Raw genomic sequence first — 14754 nt, 5'->3', positions numbered from 1 at the left:
AACCACACATGTCCCACTCAGGACAGAGAGAAATCACAGCTCTTCTGTTAGGTCCATCAGACATGGATGAATCAAGACACCATCACAGTAAAACAAACTTAACTTTCACCATGGGACTAAACACAATGAAACTGTTAAGAAAGGTAAGATCCTTGATGTTAGGCATTTGCCAAATTATCTTGTAGCCAATAACCACCCAATTCAGAGAAAGCCTGAAGAGGCTTCCAGGTCAGCATTTTTGGTGGGACTCCCTTTGGCTATCCTGCTTGGATTCCCAGTTCTCTAACAAATGTAAGCATCCTATTCACCTTTCAGGAACAGCTTTCAAAGAAAACCACAGAGTACTTCTGAAAGTATCACAAGAAGGTAACCACTTGCTAACCCTTCTTACAGTTTAGCCATTTACTTCAAGGAAGCCAGCAATCCTCAGTTCAAGAAGGGCCCCTCAGTTCCAGAAGGACAGGGAACTGCTGGAGAGGGTCCAGTGTAGGGCAACAAAGATGATTAAGGGAGTGGAGCACCTCCCTTATGAAGAAAGGCTGAGGGAGCTGGGTCTCTTTAGTTTGGAGAAGAGGAGACTGAGGGGTGACCTTATTAATGCTTATAAATATATAAAGGGTGAGTGCCACGAGGATGGAGCCAGGTTCTTCTTGGTGGCAAACAATGATAGGACAAGGGGTAATGGGTTCAAGCTGGAACACAAGGGGTTCCACTTAAATTTGAGAAAAAACTTCTTCTCAGTAAGGGTGACAGAGCACTGCAACAGGCTGCCCAGGGAGGTTGTGGAGTCTCCTTCTCTGGAGACATTCAAAACCCGCCTGGACATGTTCCTGTGCGACCCCACCTAGGTGTTCCTGCTCCAGCAGGGGGATTGGACTAGATGATCTTTTGAGGTCCCTTCCAATCCCAAACATACTGTGATACTGTGATACTGTAATCCTCCAAACCCGCAGCAATGTGCAAAGGCAGACTCCTCCACAAGAATAACACCTGTCCTACTCATCAAGGAGAGAAAAGAACTACCACTCAGTGATGGCCATCTGATACCTTTTATATTTACCTTGTATGCTCGCAACAAATGGAATAGGGGGCACAGAGGCTGACTTAAACATGCGCATGCATGTGCACATACATGCACTGTGAAAAGGCTGCTCAGTAGCTATGCAATTAGAGATGCATTGAGGTTTTACGTTAAAAGAAGAAGTACCATCTCTTTGCTTCACATTGGAGTGGCAATGTTCAGTCTGATAGTTTTTGTATCTGCTCTTTGTAAGACAGCTGAATATATAGTTTTTCTTTTGGATTTGCCCTGACATAAGTGAAATCAACAACGAAAAAAGGTAGAGAGGAGGCACTTCTGCTAAAGTATTCTCTTTTTTTCTGAGTCTCTGACAGTGTAAGCCAAGAGTTTTGAGCTTAGTAATACATAAAACCAGTTGCCGTAGACAAGTACAGGATAGATGAGTAGGCAGGAGGCCACTCTCTGTTAGCAGGCTAGACAGAGTCAGGAAAGCTTCAGTGCCTGAAGGAATGTGAACTCTTTTAAATAAGAAAGTAGTTCTGAGTAAACTCACTCGTATACTTCAGATTCAAGGTGGCTTGAAAAGACGGAATTAAATTGTTAGGGGATAAAAAAAAATATGAAAAAATCTAAAAATCTTAACTTACCTACAACCCAAAGACAACAGTATCCAGCAATGCAGAAAAGGATTCAGGAGTACTTTAGATAAGCAAATGAACATAAGCTCTCTTGATGCCACAGCCAACTTAAACATAATCCCTAAAAGCATAAGCAGGATGTATTTGTTAAAGTAAGAAAAGGTATTAATTACACCTGTCCAAGGCACTGGGAACTATTATTAGTTTACTGTATCCAGTTTTGGTGCCAGGAATTAAAAAATAATGTTAAAAATATGGAATGAGTTCTGAACAAAACTTCAGGAACAGTTTGAGGTCCAAGAACTGTTTATCGTAGTAACTGACTGAAGCTCAAAATACTTAATTAGGAGAATGTTAAGTACTAACTTGATCATTTTCTGCAAGTACCTACATGAGGAAAAGATCTCTGATAACCGAAAGATCTCTAATCTAGCCAAATAAAAATTAACTTTGCAAAAGGTAGATTGGGCAAACTCAGGCTATAACCATGATACATGTTTTTTAGGTGTGGTGAAGTAATGATAGAAACATCTTATCTTACTGAGATGAACGTAGGTCTTGAATTTCCCCCCCCTCTCTGAAAAGTAGGCAATAGATCAACACAACATTGATACAGATACTCCTGAAGAGAATACCAGGGCTCATCTTCTATAGGAAGTCAGGCCTTATGATTGCTGTGATCCCTTTGGGCTTCAGTGCCTGTGTACACATGCGAAGGGTCTCTGGTCCTGGCAGACAGTGGGGGGACAAGACATGACACAGAACGGTGGGGTTTGACCTTGGCAAGACACTCTGGGAGACATCAGCAGTCACATCAAGGGATGTAAATTTTACAGGCTCTCTCTGACATCCTTTATGGAGCTCCTCAGCACAGAAGACAAAGTGTCACAGAGAGTCATGCAAATATTGATGCTGCTGCAGACAGCCCAGCTCACCCACGAATCTGCTGCCTACTGTATCAGCACAGTCAAATTAGTGTTTCCACAAGGAGACAGAGTTTTAATGTGTCGAGGCACTGGTGTTTGTAAGGACACACTATGGAGTTGCTCCCGCTACTCTAAGAGCAAAGACAGACCACACAAAGGTTTTAAGACTGTCAGAATTGCAAGACTGTGTGCACAGACTCCTCAGGGCTTCCTCACACTCTGCCTTAGTGCCCTTCCACATGGTATGGCATCCTCTGTATTTCCACAGCTCTTCCTTCCTTTCCCTCTTACTTCAGTCAGGAAGGAAGGAAACGAAGCGGAGCCAATTGCTGATTTAACACATGACTAATGCCTTGTCTGATGTGGTCCATTTCCACAGAGCAGCTCAGCTTCACTGGAGGAAAGCTGTTCTTGGCCAGATTTCTCTTCAATGTGCTTTTTACTTCACATCATATTTATGGGTAACTTCACACCATACTTCATGGGCAACTATTGTAATCCTCTCCTGGACACGCTTCTACACTGCTGCTTCCATAAAGCCAGCTGTGCCCTCACTCTCATCTTCTGTTTCACTCCCTTTTCAAGCAACTGAAAGAAAGACATATTCTTATCTGCTAGTGTCTCTGCCACCTGAAATGGCCAGACCTTCAGAGCACAGGGACCAGCAGGAGATGGTTTTGAGGCAAGGAAGATGCCATAATTCTGGCCCTACCCAGCTGCTCTGAACAGAAACACCCATGAATCACATTTTCCCTTGGTGCTGTGTGTCCCAAGCAGCAGAATTTTTACATCGCGTGGATGCCACAGGGGCAGAGCACAGACCAGCAGCCTGAGAAGCACGAACCTGTGCAGCTACAGCACAGCCCCATCCACAGGAAGGAACCCATGGCTCATCCTGAGTGGGTCATGGAGGGGATCTATCTTACCTTTGTCTCTGGCAGAAAGAAACCAATTTCAGTGACCTTCCAGCACTCTCCTGGCCAACTAAGAGGGCAGCCATAACTGCATCTCCTGAGGGACAGGAGCATATTTTTACCTCCCTGGCCTCTAAACTTATCTACACAAGTCAAGAGAGATTACACAGAGACTGATGGAAGCAGTGGCGGCAGAAAGCCAGATACAGAGATACGTGAGGATGCACTAAAGAGGTTCCAAAAGAAATCCTTACAAGCTTGTCAAAACCAGCCTCCAGGCCAGAGACATCCCCTGCAAGGAGAAAGTGTGTTTACCTTTCCATTTGCATGTGAAATATTCATCAGCTATCACTTTCCAAATATGAGCTGTTTTTCAGAAAGGGGCTGTTCATAAGGCAAGACTGACATGCTGAAATACCGCCCAGTACTTAATGTGAAAACTCTTTGAGCTCAAGGTACGACCAGCTAATGTGACAGACACTTTTCAGGGCCTGTCACACAGGGGCGTGGGGATCCTAACGTGTAGTCACTGCAGCAGATGGAGAGCAGCAAGGTCCTTACTTCACATCAATGGAAGTTGACGGCTGCTCACAACCCCTCACAGAGAAGGTTGGCGTGAGAAGTGCTGGAAAACAGAGGTCTTCTCCACTCCCAACATGGCCCTGGTGAGCTGTAAGGGCAAGAAGCAGCCACCAGAGCTGAAGAACGGTGGATGCCTTGGTCGCAAACAAACCATATCCCATCTAGCTGTTTCTGATAAACCATAACTTGCCTTCCGAATGCTGAAAATGTCTTCTGTCACAGTGAGAGGGATGAAGATCTCAGGTTACGCGTGGGGAAGCAAAAGCAGAGGAGCGAGACCAAAGGACATTCCTCCAACACTGATCCCTATGGGAGAAACCCAGCAGCTCATGCCGCTTCCCATTTTCCTGATCTCGGATTCATAATGTGTTTCCTATTAAATAGTCCCCGTTTCACATTTTAGTGATCAAATGCAGAACCAGACTTAGGAAAGACTAAGTGTCCCTGATTTAAAGTGCTTTAATACCAATACAGCTGTATGGCTTTAAGGAGTAAAAAAACCAACAAACAAAAAGCAAACAAAAAACTCATAAACCAACAAAGGAAAACAACAACAAAAACCCGAGAGCCACTGCTTTTCAGGCCCAGGTAATACCCTCTCCTTTGTAGTGATTTAAAACACAGTCAATAAAACATTTACAACTGTTGAGAGTCAAGAGAAGGGTGTCTCCTATAAAGTTTCTTATATGTAAATAATATGTCCTCTCCCTTAGCTCTGTGGACATTATTCACAGAAAATAAATTTATTCTCTGTAAAAAAAAAAATGTTTCCATGACAATCTTCCACAACAGGCAGAGAGCAAAGGAACTTCATTATATATAACTTATCTTTTTTTAGTTCTCTTTGTTGCAATGATTTTTTTCATAGCACTAGTAGCACTAATCTTGCACTGCAAATGAGAAGAGCCCTGTTGGACTTAGCATTAAAGGTACTGGACCTAAAGCTCAGCAGTGCCATAGTGGAGCAAAGCACTGACAGAAAAGGAAACTTTGGTCAGGGCAACACCAGTTCTCTGTTCTGTTTTTGCAGGTGGTCTCCTTGGGAGGCCATGGTAACTCCTCCTAGACTCTTTCTGTGAGGATGAGGTTTGATCCTGCTCCCTGCAAGCACCGATCCTAAATGCAGATCAACAGACAGGTTTTGCAGGGATTCAGTTTATCAGCTTAGAAACAGGTACCTCCACCCTGGCGTGGGCCCCACAGCCATGCTTGTTATGGTGGCCTCTCTTTTACTCCTGTAAGGCTTACTAGAAAAATCTACCTGGTTTTCTTCATCAGCATGACTTCCATTAGCCCACCAAGAACACTGGCACCCCTAAGTTCATACCCTCAAGATTGGCCAACAGAAACCCATCAGGGAAGCACAGCAGAATTGAGAGGTTTGAGTTTTCTGCTCTTTAGCTTATCTGAAAATAACAGCTAAACCAATCTGGAGTTGAAATTATGCAAAGTGTGGCTAGATGCCAAGCAGAAAAGTACTTGAGATGGTCTGAATCTAGCCAGTACTAGTTTGCTTCGGTTTGGTTGTATCCCAGGCTGCTAGGTGAGCACCAACACTGCAATCCACCTAACTCTTCTTCTGGCTGGTATCTACCTAATCATTGGCTTGGGACAGTTTTAGATGCTTCTCCATAACCTTAAAGAGTACCATAGTCAGCATGTAAACTCTCAGCTCATTTTTCTATTGTTCATACAACACAACAGCTCTGGGTTTAGGCAGACTATCACGATTCAGTTGCCAGAAGGTTTACCACACCATCTCACGACTGCTTTTCTTCTGGGGTTATATCCTTGTGACAAATCAGTGCTGCTCACTAATAACATCCATTTTCCTAAGTGCAGGCTAACAAATAACTCACAAGGGCGGATGGGCAAAGATGTCTAATGTGTTATGTCCACCGAAAAGCATGAAGCTACGGTAGCATTCTCCACCTCATTGGCAGAAAAGGAGACATGGCAAACTGCAAGATGTAGGAACAAGACATAGTTTAATTACCAAGACATTTATAGGTAACACACGCCTACAAAAACAGGCATACAGCTTTACGTATCATTAAATACGTTAAAAATATAAAACTTGCAAGAACAAATATAAGGATCCAGATGTGAGCACCGCATAAGAACTACACCTGGTATCAATTCAGCATAAACACTTGGCTTCCCTCAATCCTGCATATGCCACTAAAACTATATCAGTCTATATGAAAAGCAGCACATTGCTGACATGCACTGTTAGTGACGTTCTTAAAACTGCTGAATGTAAACTTTAAAGCAGATTATCTCAAGAGGATAAGCAACTGCCACATGTGCATCAATTCATCTCATTGCAGAACAAGTTGCAAGCTACAGCTGAAAAATATTAAAGCAATCTTCCTGGAAGACAGACTGCACTAATGAACAGGCTTTCTTGTCTATTAAAGCCCATTCCCACTTACGCCAAGTATGCAAGAGAGAAAAGGGTTGGAGGGAAGAGTGTGGCTTTATAACAAGTGCCTGATGCAACCAGTCATTCTCCAGATGAACAAACTGTTAACAGGTGATCATATAGCAAACTGAGCAGGTAGGTGCACATCAGCAGTTTGGTGTTTATTCTGCCTTGTGCTCAAGTCCTTGCACGCTTCATATAACGTATGGGAGAACACTGTACTGACACAGCAACCAACCTTCTGGTCCTGCTTCCAGCCAAATCATTGCTAATGCAATTGCAACCACGACACTGTCCTTCAAATCATTTTCTGAAGTATCGTATGTTAACAAAAGCATATGCTTAGCAGCTTCAATAAAAATTATGCATCTGCACACACACACAAACCTCTGTGAAAAGAAGAGTGTCAAAGCTGTGAAAGCAAACACTTAGAAGCAAGGAAATGTCAAAATTCAGGCTCCAGAAACACCCTCATTTTATTCCCTCGGTGCATATAATTAAGAGTGGCATATCATCCAGGTGCAACAGTTGGCAGCTGTTAATAAAAGTGAAAAGCATGCTGGGAGAAAGCCACCATGCAGATTTGTAGTAAGCACTTTTCAAAACAAGGGGGTTTTTTATAGCGATAAAATTTGAAAATATGTAGAGAAACGGGTAAAAAGAGAAGTACTAATTAAATACTTAGCGTGAGGGAACAAATGCATCTAGGAAACTCATATACAAGTGTCACTGGAGGAAGAATATAAAATAACAGATAAAATTTAAAATTAAAATCCTGTGGTTTTACCCTCTGAGCCACTGAAAGCAATGAAGACATTCCACGTTTCACAGTTTCACCTGCAACCTCACAATATTTGGGGGGAGGGGGGGGGAAGGAAAGGGTTCAAATGAAAGACCAGCAACCACCTTAGAAACTCAACTTCTGTTGCAATGAAGTAACTTCCCAGCCCATTTCGTTGGCAAGAAGGTTTGTAAGTGAAAGTGACCCCACACACACACTCACAGCCTGCAAAGCTCAGAAATCAGATAGAGGTAAAGTCATAGGACTACATACGAGCATACACCAAATTTCGCAGCTTTTAAGTCAGTACTACCACTTGGGCAACTCTGGATTTTGAGATATGGACAAGACTGACAAAGCCAAGTCCTGGTGCAGACACCCTCAATGGGAAGCCCCCACCAGCCTTGGTTTCCCAGATGAAGAGCGGCAATGCCGCTGGGAAAGGCATGATTGGTTACCAAGGGCATTAACACGGCAAGATCTCACCTGCCAACACACCAAAAGGCCTTTGGCCATCAAGTCTCCATTCCCTGAGGACTACGGTGGAAGACACAGGAAAACGGTGAATTTAGTCAAGGCAAAATTAACACCATGACATGAGAAAGGATACATAGCATTGTAACAGCTGCTCTTGTCTACTGGCACCACTTGTTTCCGTTTTTCTCAGTGTCCATTTGCCTATATTCTCTTAAACTGTGGCTACAAGACAGAAACTGTGCAAAACAAGTAGCTCTAACCTTTGCTTTGGGTAACAAAGCCCGTGACAGGAAGGGGATGGAGGCGTCTGCAGCGGCAGGGGGCTTGCAATGGGAATGGGGGTGTGCAGGGCCAGGGACCAACACCGCCACATATGGACTTCTCTATAGCCTCACGTACATAAACACTGCTTAAACAGACAGCCTGTGCCTGGTCACGGGAAGCATTTTAGGAGGCTTGGCTGATGTAAAGCAGGCACATAACCTTCCTGACCACCTCTCCACCTCCCCTGGGCTCCCTGGCAGCAGCTCCAGCCCCAGCTGCTCCACACCTATTGAAAACGCTGGGAGCCGCACCGCTCCCACCGAGCCCATTGAAAAGAGCATCAGGAGGCAAAAGCAGGGCAGGAAGCTCACACAGAAACGCTCCTGCTATGCCAGTGTATAATTTTGCACAACGCAGGCAGTGCAACGTGCCGCTAGCAGGTGCCCTTTGGAAACGCCTCCCTCCTCCGAGCAGAGCCTACCGGGGCCAAAAGAGGCATTTCCAGCTCCCTGCAGGGAGGTTGCTCTGCCCACCTACCTACCCCAGCACTTCTAGGATGCTCAAATGCACCTCTTCTGTTCTGTTGTTGGGGTTTTTTTGCCTCTTTAATACTGAAACACATTCTGAACACAAAACTGTTTTGTGAAAAGGCCACTGTTAATATTAATTGCTTTGGCTCCATAGAAGAAACTGGTAAATTGTATTTTTAGACGCTGCTTCCCACTGTTGCAGAAAGGCCCTTGACTAACTGTACCTAAAAATGTTCCTTTCCTGAGCTTAACAATAGTGCTAAAGAAAACGACAAACAAATCTTTTGGTGAATGAGAAGTCAAATGATTCAATTTGCTTCCATGACTCTTTTTTGTAGTGCTAAAGATTACACTTCAAAGTAGTTAAATGTAATCTCGGTTTAAGTTTGTAAGAACTTTGGCTCAATGTATTGTCCTTACATTGTCACTGCAACACTCTATGGAGTTATTTGGACATTTCACCAGGGTCCACAGCGGGTAACACCATCTATTCAGTCCACTAACAGAGCCTCATACGACCTCCACCACATGGCAACATAATCTCAGCTATCTAAAAATGCAACAAAATCATTATCTTGCAATATCTGCCTTTGCCCGATTCCCATCACCCAGTGGTTGACCCTTCTGAGCCCCAAGCAGAAGGCTCGAAACAATCCCAGAATATATTGTGCACAGGCTCCCAAAGTTAGCTGAATACAGCTAACTCAGCGGGGTTTCAGAGCCGCAATTTAAAGCTAAATTGGCTTGCTCTTCATAGAGGAACTGTGTTTCCTTAAGATTAGCAATAAAGACTGCCTGAGCCGATCTGACAAATCAGCCTTTTACCCAAAAATGTCAGATTATAGGCTGCGATATTGTTATTCAAAAGCAATGGAACGAAGAATCTGTTCAACATTCTCCTGCACTCAGCTAAAATACACATAATTGCATCAGGCACTACCAAACATTTTTCAAGCCCAGAAAATAGTAGCATGCCTGCCATTATGGCAACATAAACCGCAAGAAATACTGTAAAAGATTTGAATTAAAGTCCAACGCTAAAGACATTCATAGAGAAAGTCTGAAAATCTCACCTCAGTTCACCCTCTCGTGCTTAGGTGCTTTATAGGAGCTGCTGATTCGCATCCCACACAGGTCACTCAAAATGCATCATCCATCAAACTGTCCACGAAGCAGCTGGTAAAGTTAACTAGAATTTGGCCCAAAGTATATAACATCCCATGCTCTCTTGAAGACCTCTTTAGCTCCTAGCAATTTCAGAGTGAGGTAATGGCAGATTTTTGGCATCCACTCCACATTGCCTTGATTCTGTACAATGCATTGTGTCAGTGCGATGGATCCAAGCCTAGCTGGGGACTCGCTAATCCACAGATTTCATTTATAAACATACAATTTTCTGAAACAATAATGCACATTAACTCTTCCAGAGTTGCTAAGGTCTGCTGCAAATCAAAACCTGTTTGGGCCTCCCTTGCTGAAGTTGAGATATTTTGGTGACCATAATGGCCCAGATCCTGCCAGAATAGCTACCAGACATTAGTAATAAAACCCCTACTTTACACTATTATGGCAATTTTATTGAAATTTAGGCAATACCCTTGTTCAACAATGGCTTTACCAGACAAAAATCAGTTTTTTTTTTTCTTTCAAAATACATGTAGGCACTAATCTTGGAATAACAGGCTCATAAAGCATCAGCTTAAAAAAATGCAGCAAATACACTGATCCAGCAAGCTGTCCACGAGAGACGGCTTTGTTTCCACATTTTGCTTCGCTGAACTCCACTTGTGAGCACATTAAGTATACACTCCTGCAGATAAACTTCTCCTCTGCAAGTGAACAGACCAGAAGACTGTACATGGGCAATTTCTGTCTCACCCTATGGAAGGAGAGACAGCACCAGGCCCTATCAGAGTGATCTTCTCTTCCAGCCTCTGGAGGAGCATGGTGTCACTTTTGGGAGATTTTCCTCCAACACAAGTTTAGGGGTGGAGGTGGGTAGGGAGAGATGACAGAAGGGAAGCGCCACGTGCAGCTACTGATGCCACGTCTCAGACCCCTTAACTCCAGCCTTACTTTGGCCACTTGATGTCTGGAGGAGGAGGTCAGTGCTGAGCATCACAGAATAGTTTGGGTTGGAAGGGACCTTCAAAGCTCATCTAGTCCAACCCCCTGCACTGAGCAGGGACATCTTCAACTAGATCAGGTTGCTCAGAGCCCCGTCCAGCCTGACCTTGAATGTCTCCATGGATGGGGCATCTACCACCTCTCTGGGCAACCTGGGCCACTGTTTCACCACCCTCATTGGAAAAAATTTCTTCCTCACATCTAGCCTGAATCTCCCCTCCTCTAGTTTAAAACCATTACCCCTTGTCCTGTCATAACAGGCCCTGCTAAAAAGTCTGTCCCCATTGGTGTCACCTGGGCTCAGATGCTGGCATTGTCATACCTAACTCTCCAGACCCTGGTCCGCTTTTCACTGAGATTTCTCTAAAGGCACAAATATAGCATAATCAATGGATCTGGCCCTTTATGTATCAGGGTGCTCTTCTGGAAGCACTTTGCCATGGAGATAAACCATTTCTTATGTAAAATGTCCTATTCCCATAGAGCCTCCTCCCCTGTGGTGGCTCCCCACCCCCACTCCACCTCATGCTTTTGCTCCCGATCCTATTCCTACCCTTGCCAGCCTCAGCCTCCTCTTCACCACAGTTTTGCACTCTGAAAGAAAGGAGCCTGGGTAAGCAGATGTTGTTCTTCTTTCCCTTATATCGCAGGCAGAGCTTAGTCGCCCATGCTGGGCTCCATGTAGGCAGAGCTGCCAGCAGCTGTGAGGCAGCCAGTTTGGGCACGTTTCAGCTGCCTTTGGCTGGAGGACACGTGAAAGCTCAGCTGAGTGTCCATCAGCTCTCTGCGCAGGGCAAAATTCTCACGTGGGGCAGAAAGCATTCACCCCTCTGGTTAGAGGGAGGAACCTTGCTGAGATAGGACCTCAACTTAAGCAAATCATTAATTGCTCTTGTCTCTTATGTATTAACTCAAATTGCTTATCCATAAATACCTGGAATTAAATAGGCAGATTTTCTGGGAAGATGGACCTTTGATTAGTCAATTTGAAACTATGCATCTTATCTTTCACCAACTGAAGTCGACAGCAAGTGCTTCCTTTGATCCCGTGGTAGAAGATCAGATCAGACGGAGCTCAGAGATCATTGTGCCTGTCCACAATGATGGGCACAGTGGCTCAGCAGGAAGGAAGTGTGATTCTCCTGGAGTTTCTGCTTGTCACTTTGTCACAGTGTGTGTTATTCAAGACATCGAGGGGGGGAAAAAAAAAAAAGGCAGCAGGCCTGGGAGCTGAGACAGAGGGGTGTGTGGTGAATCTTTTTATTTTTTCCCCTCTTAGCAGACTGAGATAAATGTAGCAATCCAAAAACGAGGAGGTGGGAAGAGCGTGTATGTGCATGTGCCTTTTATCAACTGGAGGATCATTGGATGTATCTGTTACCAAGGAGAAGCACATGCTTGGTAACAGAAGAGAGCAAAATTTTTCTTTTTGCATTCCGATATGATAATAATCACTAACCTTATCATTTTTCTCATGATGAAATTCAGAGCCCTATGTTAAATTTCACTCTGTGACAAATTTACTGGAATGAAAAAAAGAAAATACAAATATCCAAGAATGCAGGAATGCAAACTACCAAGGTGCAATTGTAACAGCAGCACATTTACAGTGATGCCAGAGATGGAGGAAATTACACTGTACTTAGCCCCACTGGTCCAAGGAGCTTTCAGTAACAACAAGGCATCCTGCCTTTTGTAGCCCTCTGTTAAGGATCTGATAAAACAGAGCTGATAGAACATATAGCTCAAGCAACTCTTCATCTGCGAGCCCTAAGAGGCTTGTCCTTGCTCTGTTTACCACCCAACCAAGCCCCTACAACTCTTTATAGCATTGTGACATATCCTGATTGATGGGTAAAAGCCTCAACTGCAAGATTCCAGATAAACAAAAAGCAGAGACCCTCCACAGACTTTTCTTACCAGCACTCTGGGGAAAAAAGAAATCCAGAGTGCACCTCGCATCTTTTGCCATGCGGTGATACCAACAACTTCTAATCACGGAACTGTACACCCTCCTCCAAACACACGCAGCATCTCCTATGGCTTTGATGACCAAGAAGTACCTGTATGTATCTACACATTAAACGTCGCAACTGGGCTGCACACTGTGACTGCTCCTCAGCAATACAAGTATTAACATTAAAAACACATTTCCGACCAAAAAAAAAAAAAGGAAGCAAATAGAATAAAGAAAGAAGGCAGCTGAAGGCAACAGAAGTATTTCAAGAGAAAAACAAAATTACAGCCAGGGAAAACTCGGTATGCGAAGGGGAAGCGCCGTTTTCACGCCCGCAGCGTGAGGCAGTGCCGCGGGGAAGTTGGAGCCGGGCGCCGAGGGGACCCCCGCGGCTCCCCCGCCTCGGCGCCCCCCGGCGTGAGTCTCCGCCGGAGGGCTCATCCTCCCGGCCGGCAGAGACCCAGCACACTCATCTCACACACCGCCCCCTCCCCACTTCCTGGGATGCCGGCAGCCACCCGAGGGGTGCCGGCCGTCCCGGTCCGGGCGCGGTACCTTCTCTCCGGTGAGCACATGCAGCCCCTCCCGGACCTTGGCGAAGGAGCCCTCTCCCAGCTTCCTGCCGATCAGGTAGTTGCCGACCCGCTTGGTGTGCTGGAAGTCGCGGAGCCGCTCCCGCGGCGCCGCCGCGCTCAGCCAGGCGGCCAGGAAACTGCCCTCCGCACCCGCCGCCGCCTTCCGCGCCTCCCCGCCGCCGCCGCCGCTGCCCGCCACCGCCGGCGGCTCGCTCAGGAGCCCGTCGCCCGCCGCCGCCGGCATGCCCGACCCTGCCGCTACCGCTGCTGCCGATGCTGCTGCCCCCGGCCCGCGGGGCGGTCACCGGGCGGGTAGGAAAGTTGCTCGGGGGAGAGCGCCGCCGGCCAGGCTGGGGCGGAGGGGCCGGGGGGCGGAGCGGGGCTGGCGGGGGGCCGGGGCTGGGGCGAGCCGGCGGTGCGGTGCTCCGAGCTGCCGCCCCTCATTGGATCCGGCGCCTCTCCTCCTCCTCCTCCTGCCCGCCGCTGGTCTGCCCCGCGCCGGCAGCGGCTGCGGGCGTGAGGTTGCCGCGCCGAGCGGGGAGGAGGGGACCAGGGGAGGGAGGGACCGGTGGAGGGAGGGGGAAAGGGCTCATTCAGTTTGAATTTGCGGTAATTTAATCCGCTCGCACGCGGCGGGAGCAGATGCGATCCAAACCCGGCAGCCTGGGTATGTTCAAATTCGGCTGGCCCCTCCTTCCACTCCTCCACCCCCGGCATCCCAAATCGGGGGTGGCAGCGCATCCCTCCCTGGAATTGAACCAGGGGTCCCGGCTGCTGGGCAGCGCCGTGACTCTGCGTGTAGCTTTGTTTTATTGCTGCCAGCGAATATCTTTTGTGTTGCTCTTCACCACCTTCCTTCCCGAGCTCGTCTGAGTCCTTCTCACTCCCGTGTCCGGGAAACGTGCTACCGCGACGCGATCGTGACCGCCCCGCCCGCCCGCTGCTCTGGCGGCGCCGGCGGGCTGCGCTCCCCGCCTCGTTCACCACCCGCTTCTCCATCTTATCCCTCCCGGCGCTCGGCTCTCCTCTGCCGGCCGTCCTCCTCCTGTTTGGCAGAGCGGGGTTCCTGGCTGAGTGTCTCCCCCCGCAGTCTGCATTCCCCAGATGTTCTCCGGGGCCCGGTGGAGCGGGAGAGAGGAGGCGACCTGGGCACCCATCCTCCGCAGGCTGCGTCCAGGGGACACCCATTTCCCTATCGATCTTCCCCATCGCCTGGAGAGGGAGAAGAAACGGGTATATTGCCATTTTTCACTGCCCTTCCACCTTGCTGGAGGCAGCGCTGGGAGACAGGAGGCACCCGGAGAGGGAGAGCAGGGACGGGAGATGAGCCAGAGCCAGTAGAGCTACTGCGCCTTGAGTTTCCGATGGTCAGTAATGCCAGCAACCTTCAGCTCATGCTGTGGACGATCTATTGAAACGGTTAATTAATTGAAATGCCTCAGAGATCCTAAGGATTTTAGCCTAAAACCTATCTTTGGGATGGTATCAGCAAAGAAAGTAAACAAGGACCCTTATTTATGTTCAAGCTTAATCTACT

General features: G+C 46.9%; 2 protein-coding genes across 3 annotated transcripts in view; both read right to left on the bottom strand.

The window, feature by feature from the left end:
- HUNK (hormonally up-regulated Neu-associated kinase) overlaps positions 1-13609 on the bottom strand; it is a 60154-nt gene extending 46545 nt beyond the window's left edge. For both annotated transcript variants that reach the window (XM_065066349.1, XM_065066359.1), the window contains exon 1: positions 13198-13609. In XM_065066349.1, coding sequence (XP_064922421.1) covers positions 13198-13461 — 264 coding nt within the window. In that variant the 5' untranslated portion in view covers positions 13462-13609. The remainder of the gene's footprint in view (positions 1-13197) is intronic.
- Positions 13476-14426, bottom strand: LOC135578248 (collagen alpha-1(III) chain-like). Its single transcript, XM_065049312.1, has one exon. It carries the CDS (start codon positions 14424-14426, stop codon positions 13476-13478), a length of 951 nt encoding a protein of 316 aa, XP_064905384.1.
- Positions 14427-14754: the final 328 nt, after the last annotated feature.

The sequence above is a fragment of the Columba livia genome, chromosome 1 (genome assembly GCF_036013475.1).
Source record: "Columba livia isolate bColLiv1 breed racing homer chromosome 1, bColLiv1.pat.W.v2, whole genome shotgun sequence".
Taxonomy (NCBI): domain Eukaryota; kingdom Metazoa; phylum Chordata; class Aves; order Columbiformes; family Columbidae; genus Columba; species Columba livia.
The sequence above is the reverse complement of the archived record's forward strand: the minus strand, read 5'-3'. Positions and strand labels throughout refer to the sequence as shown.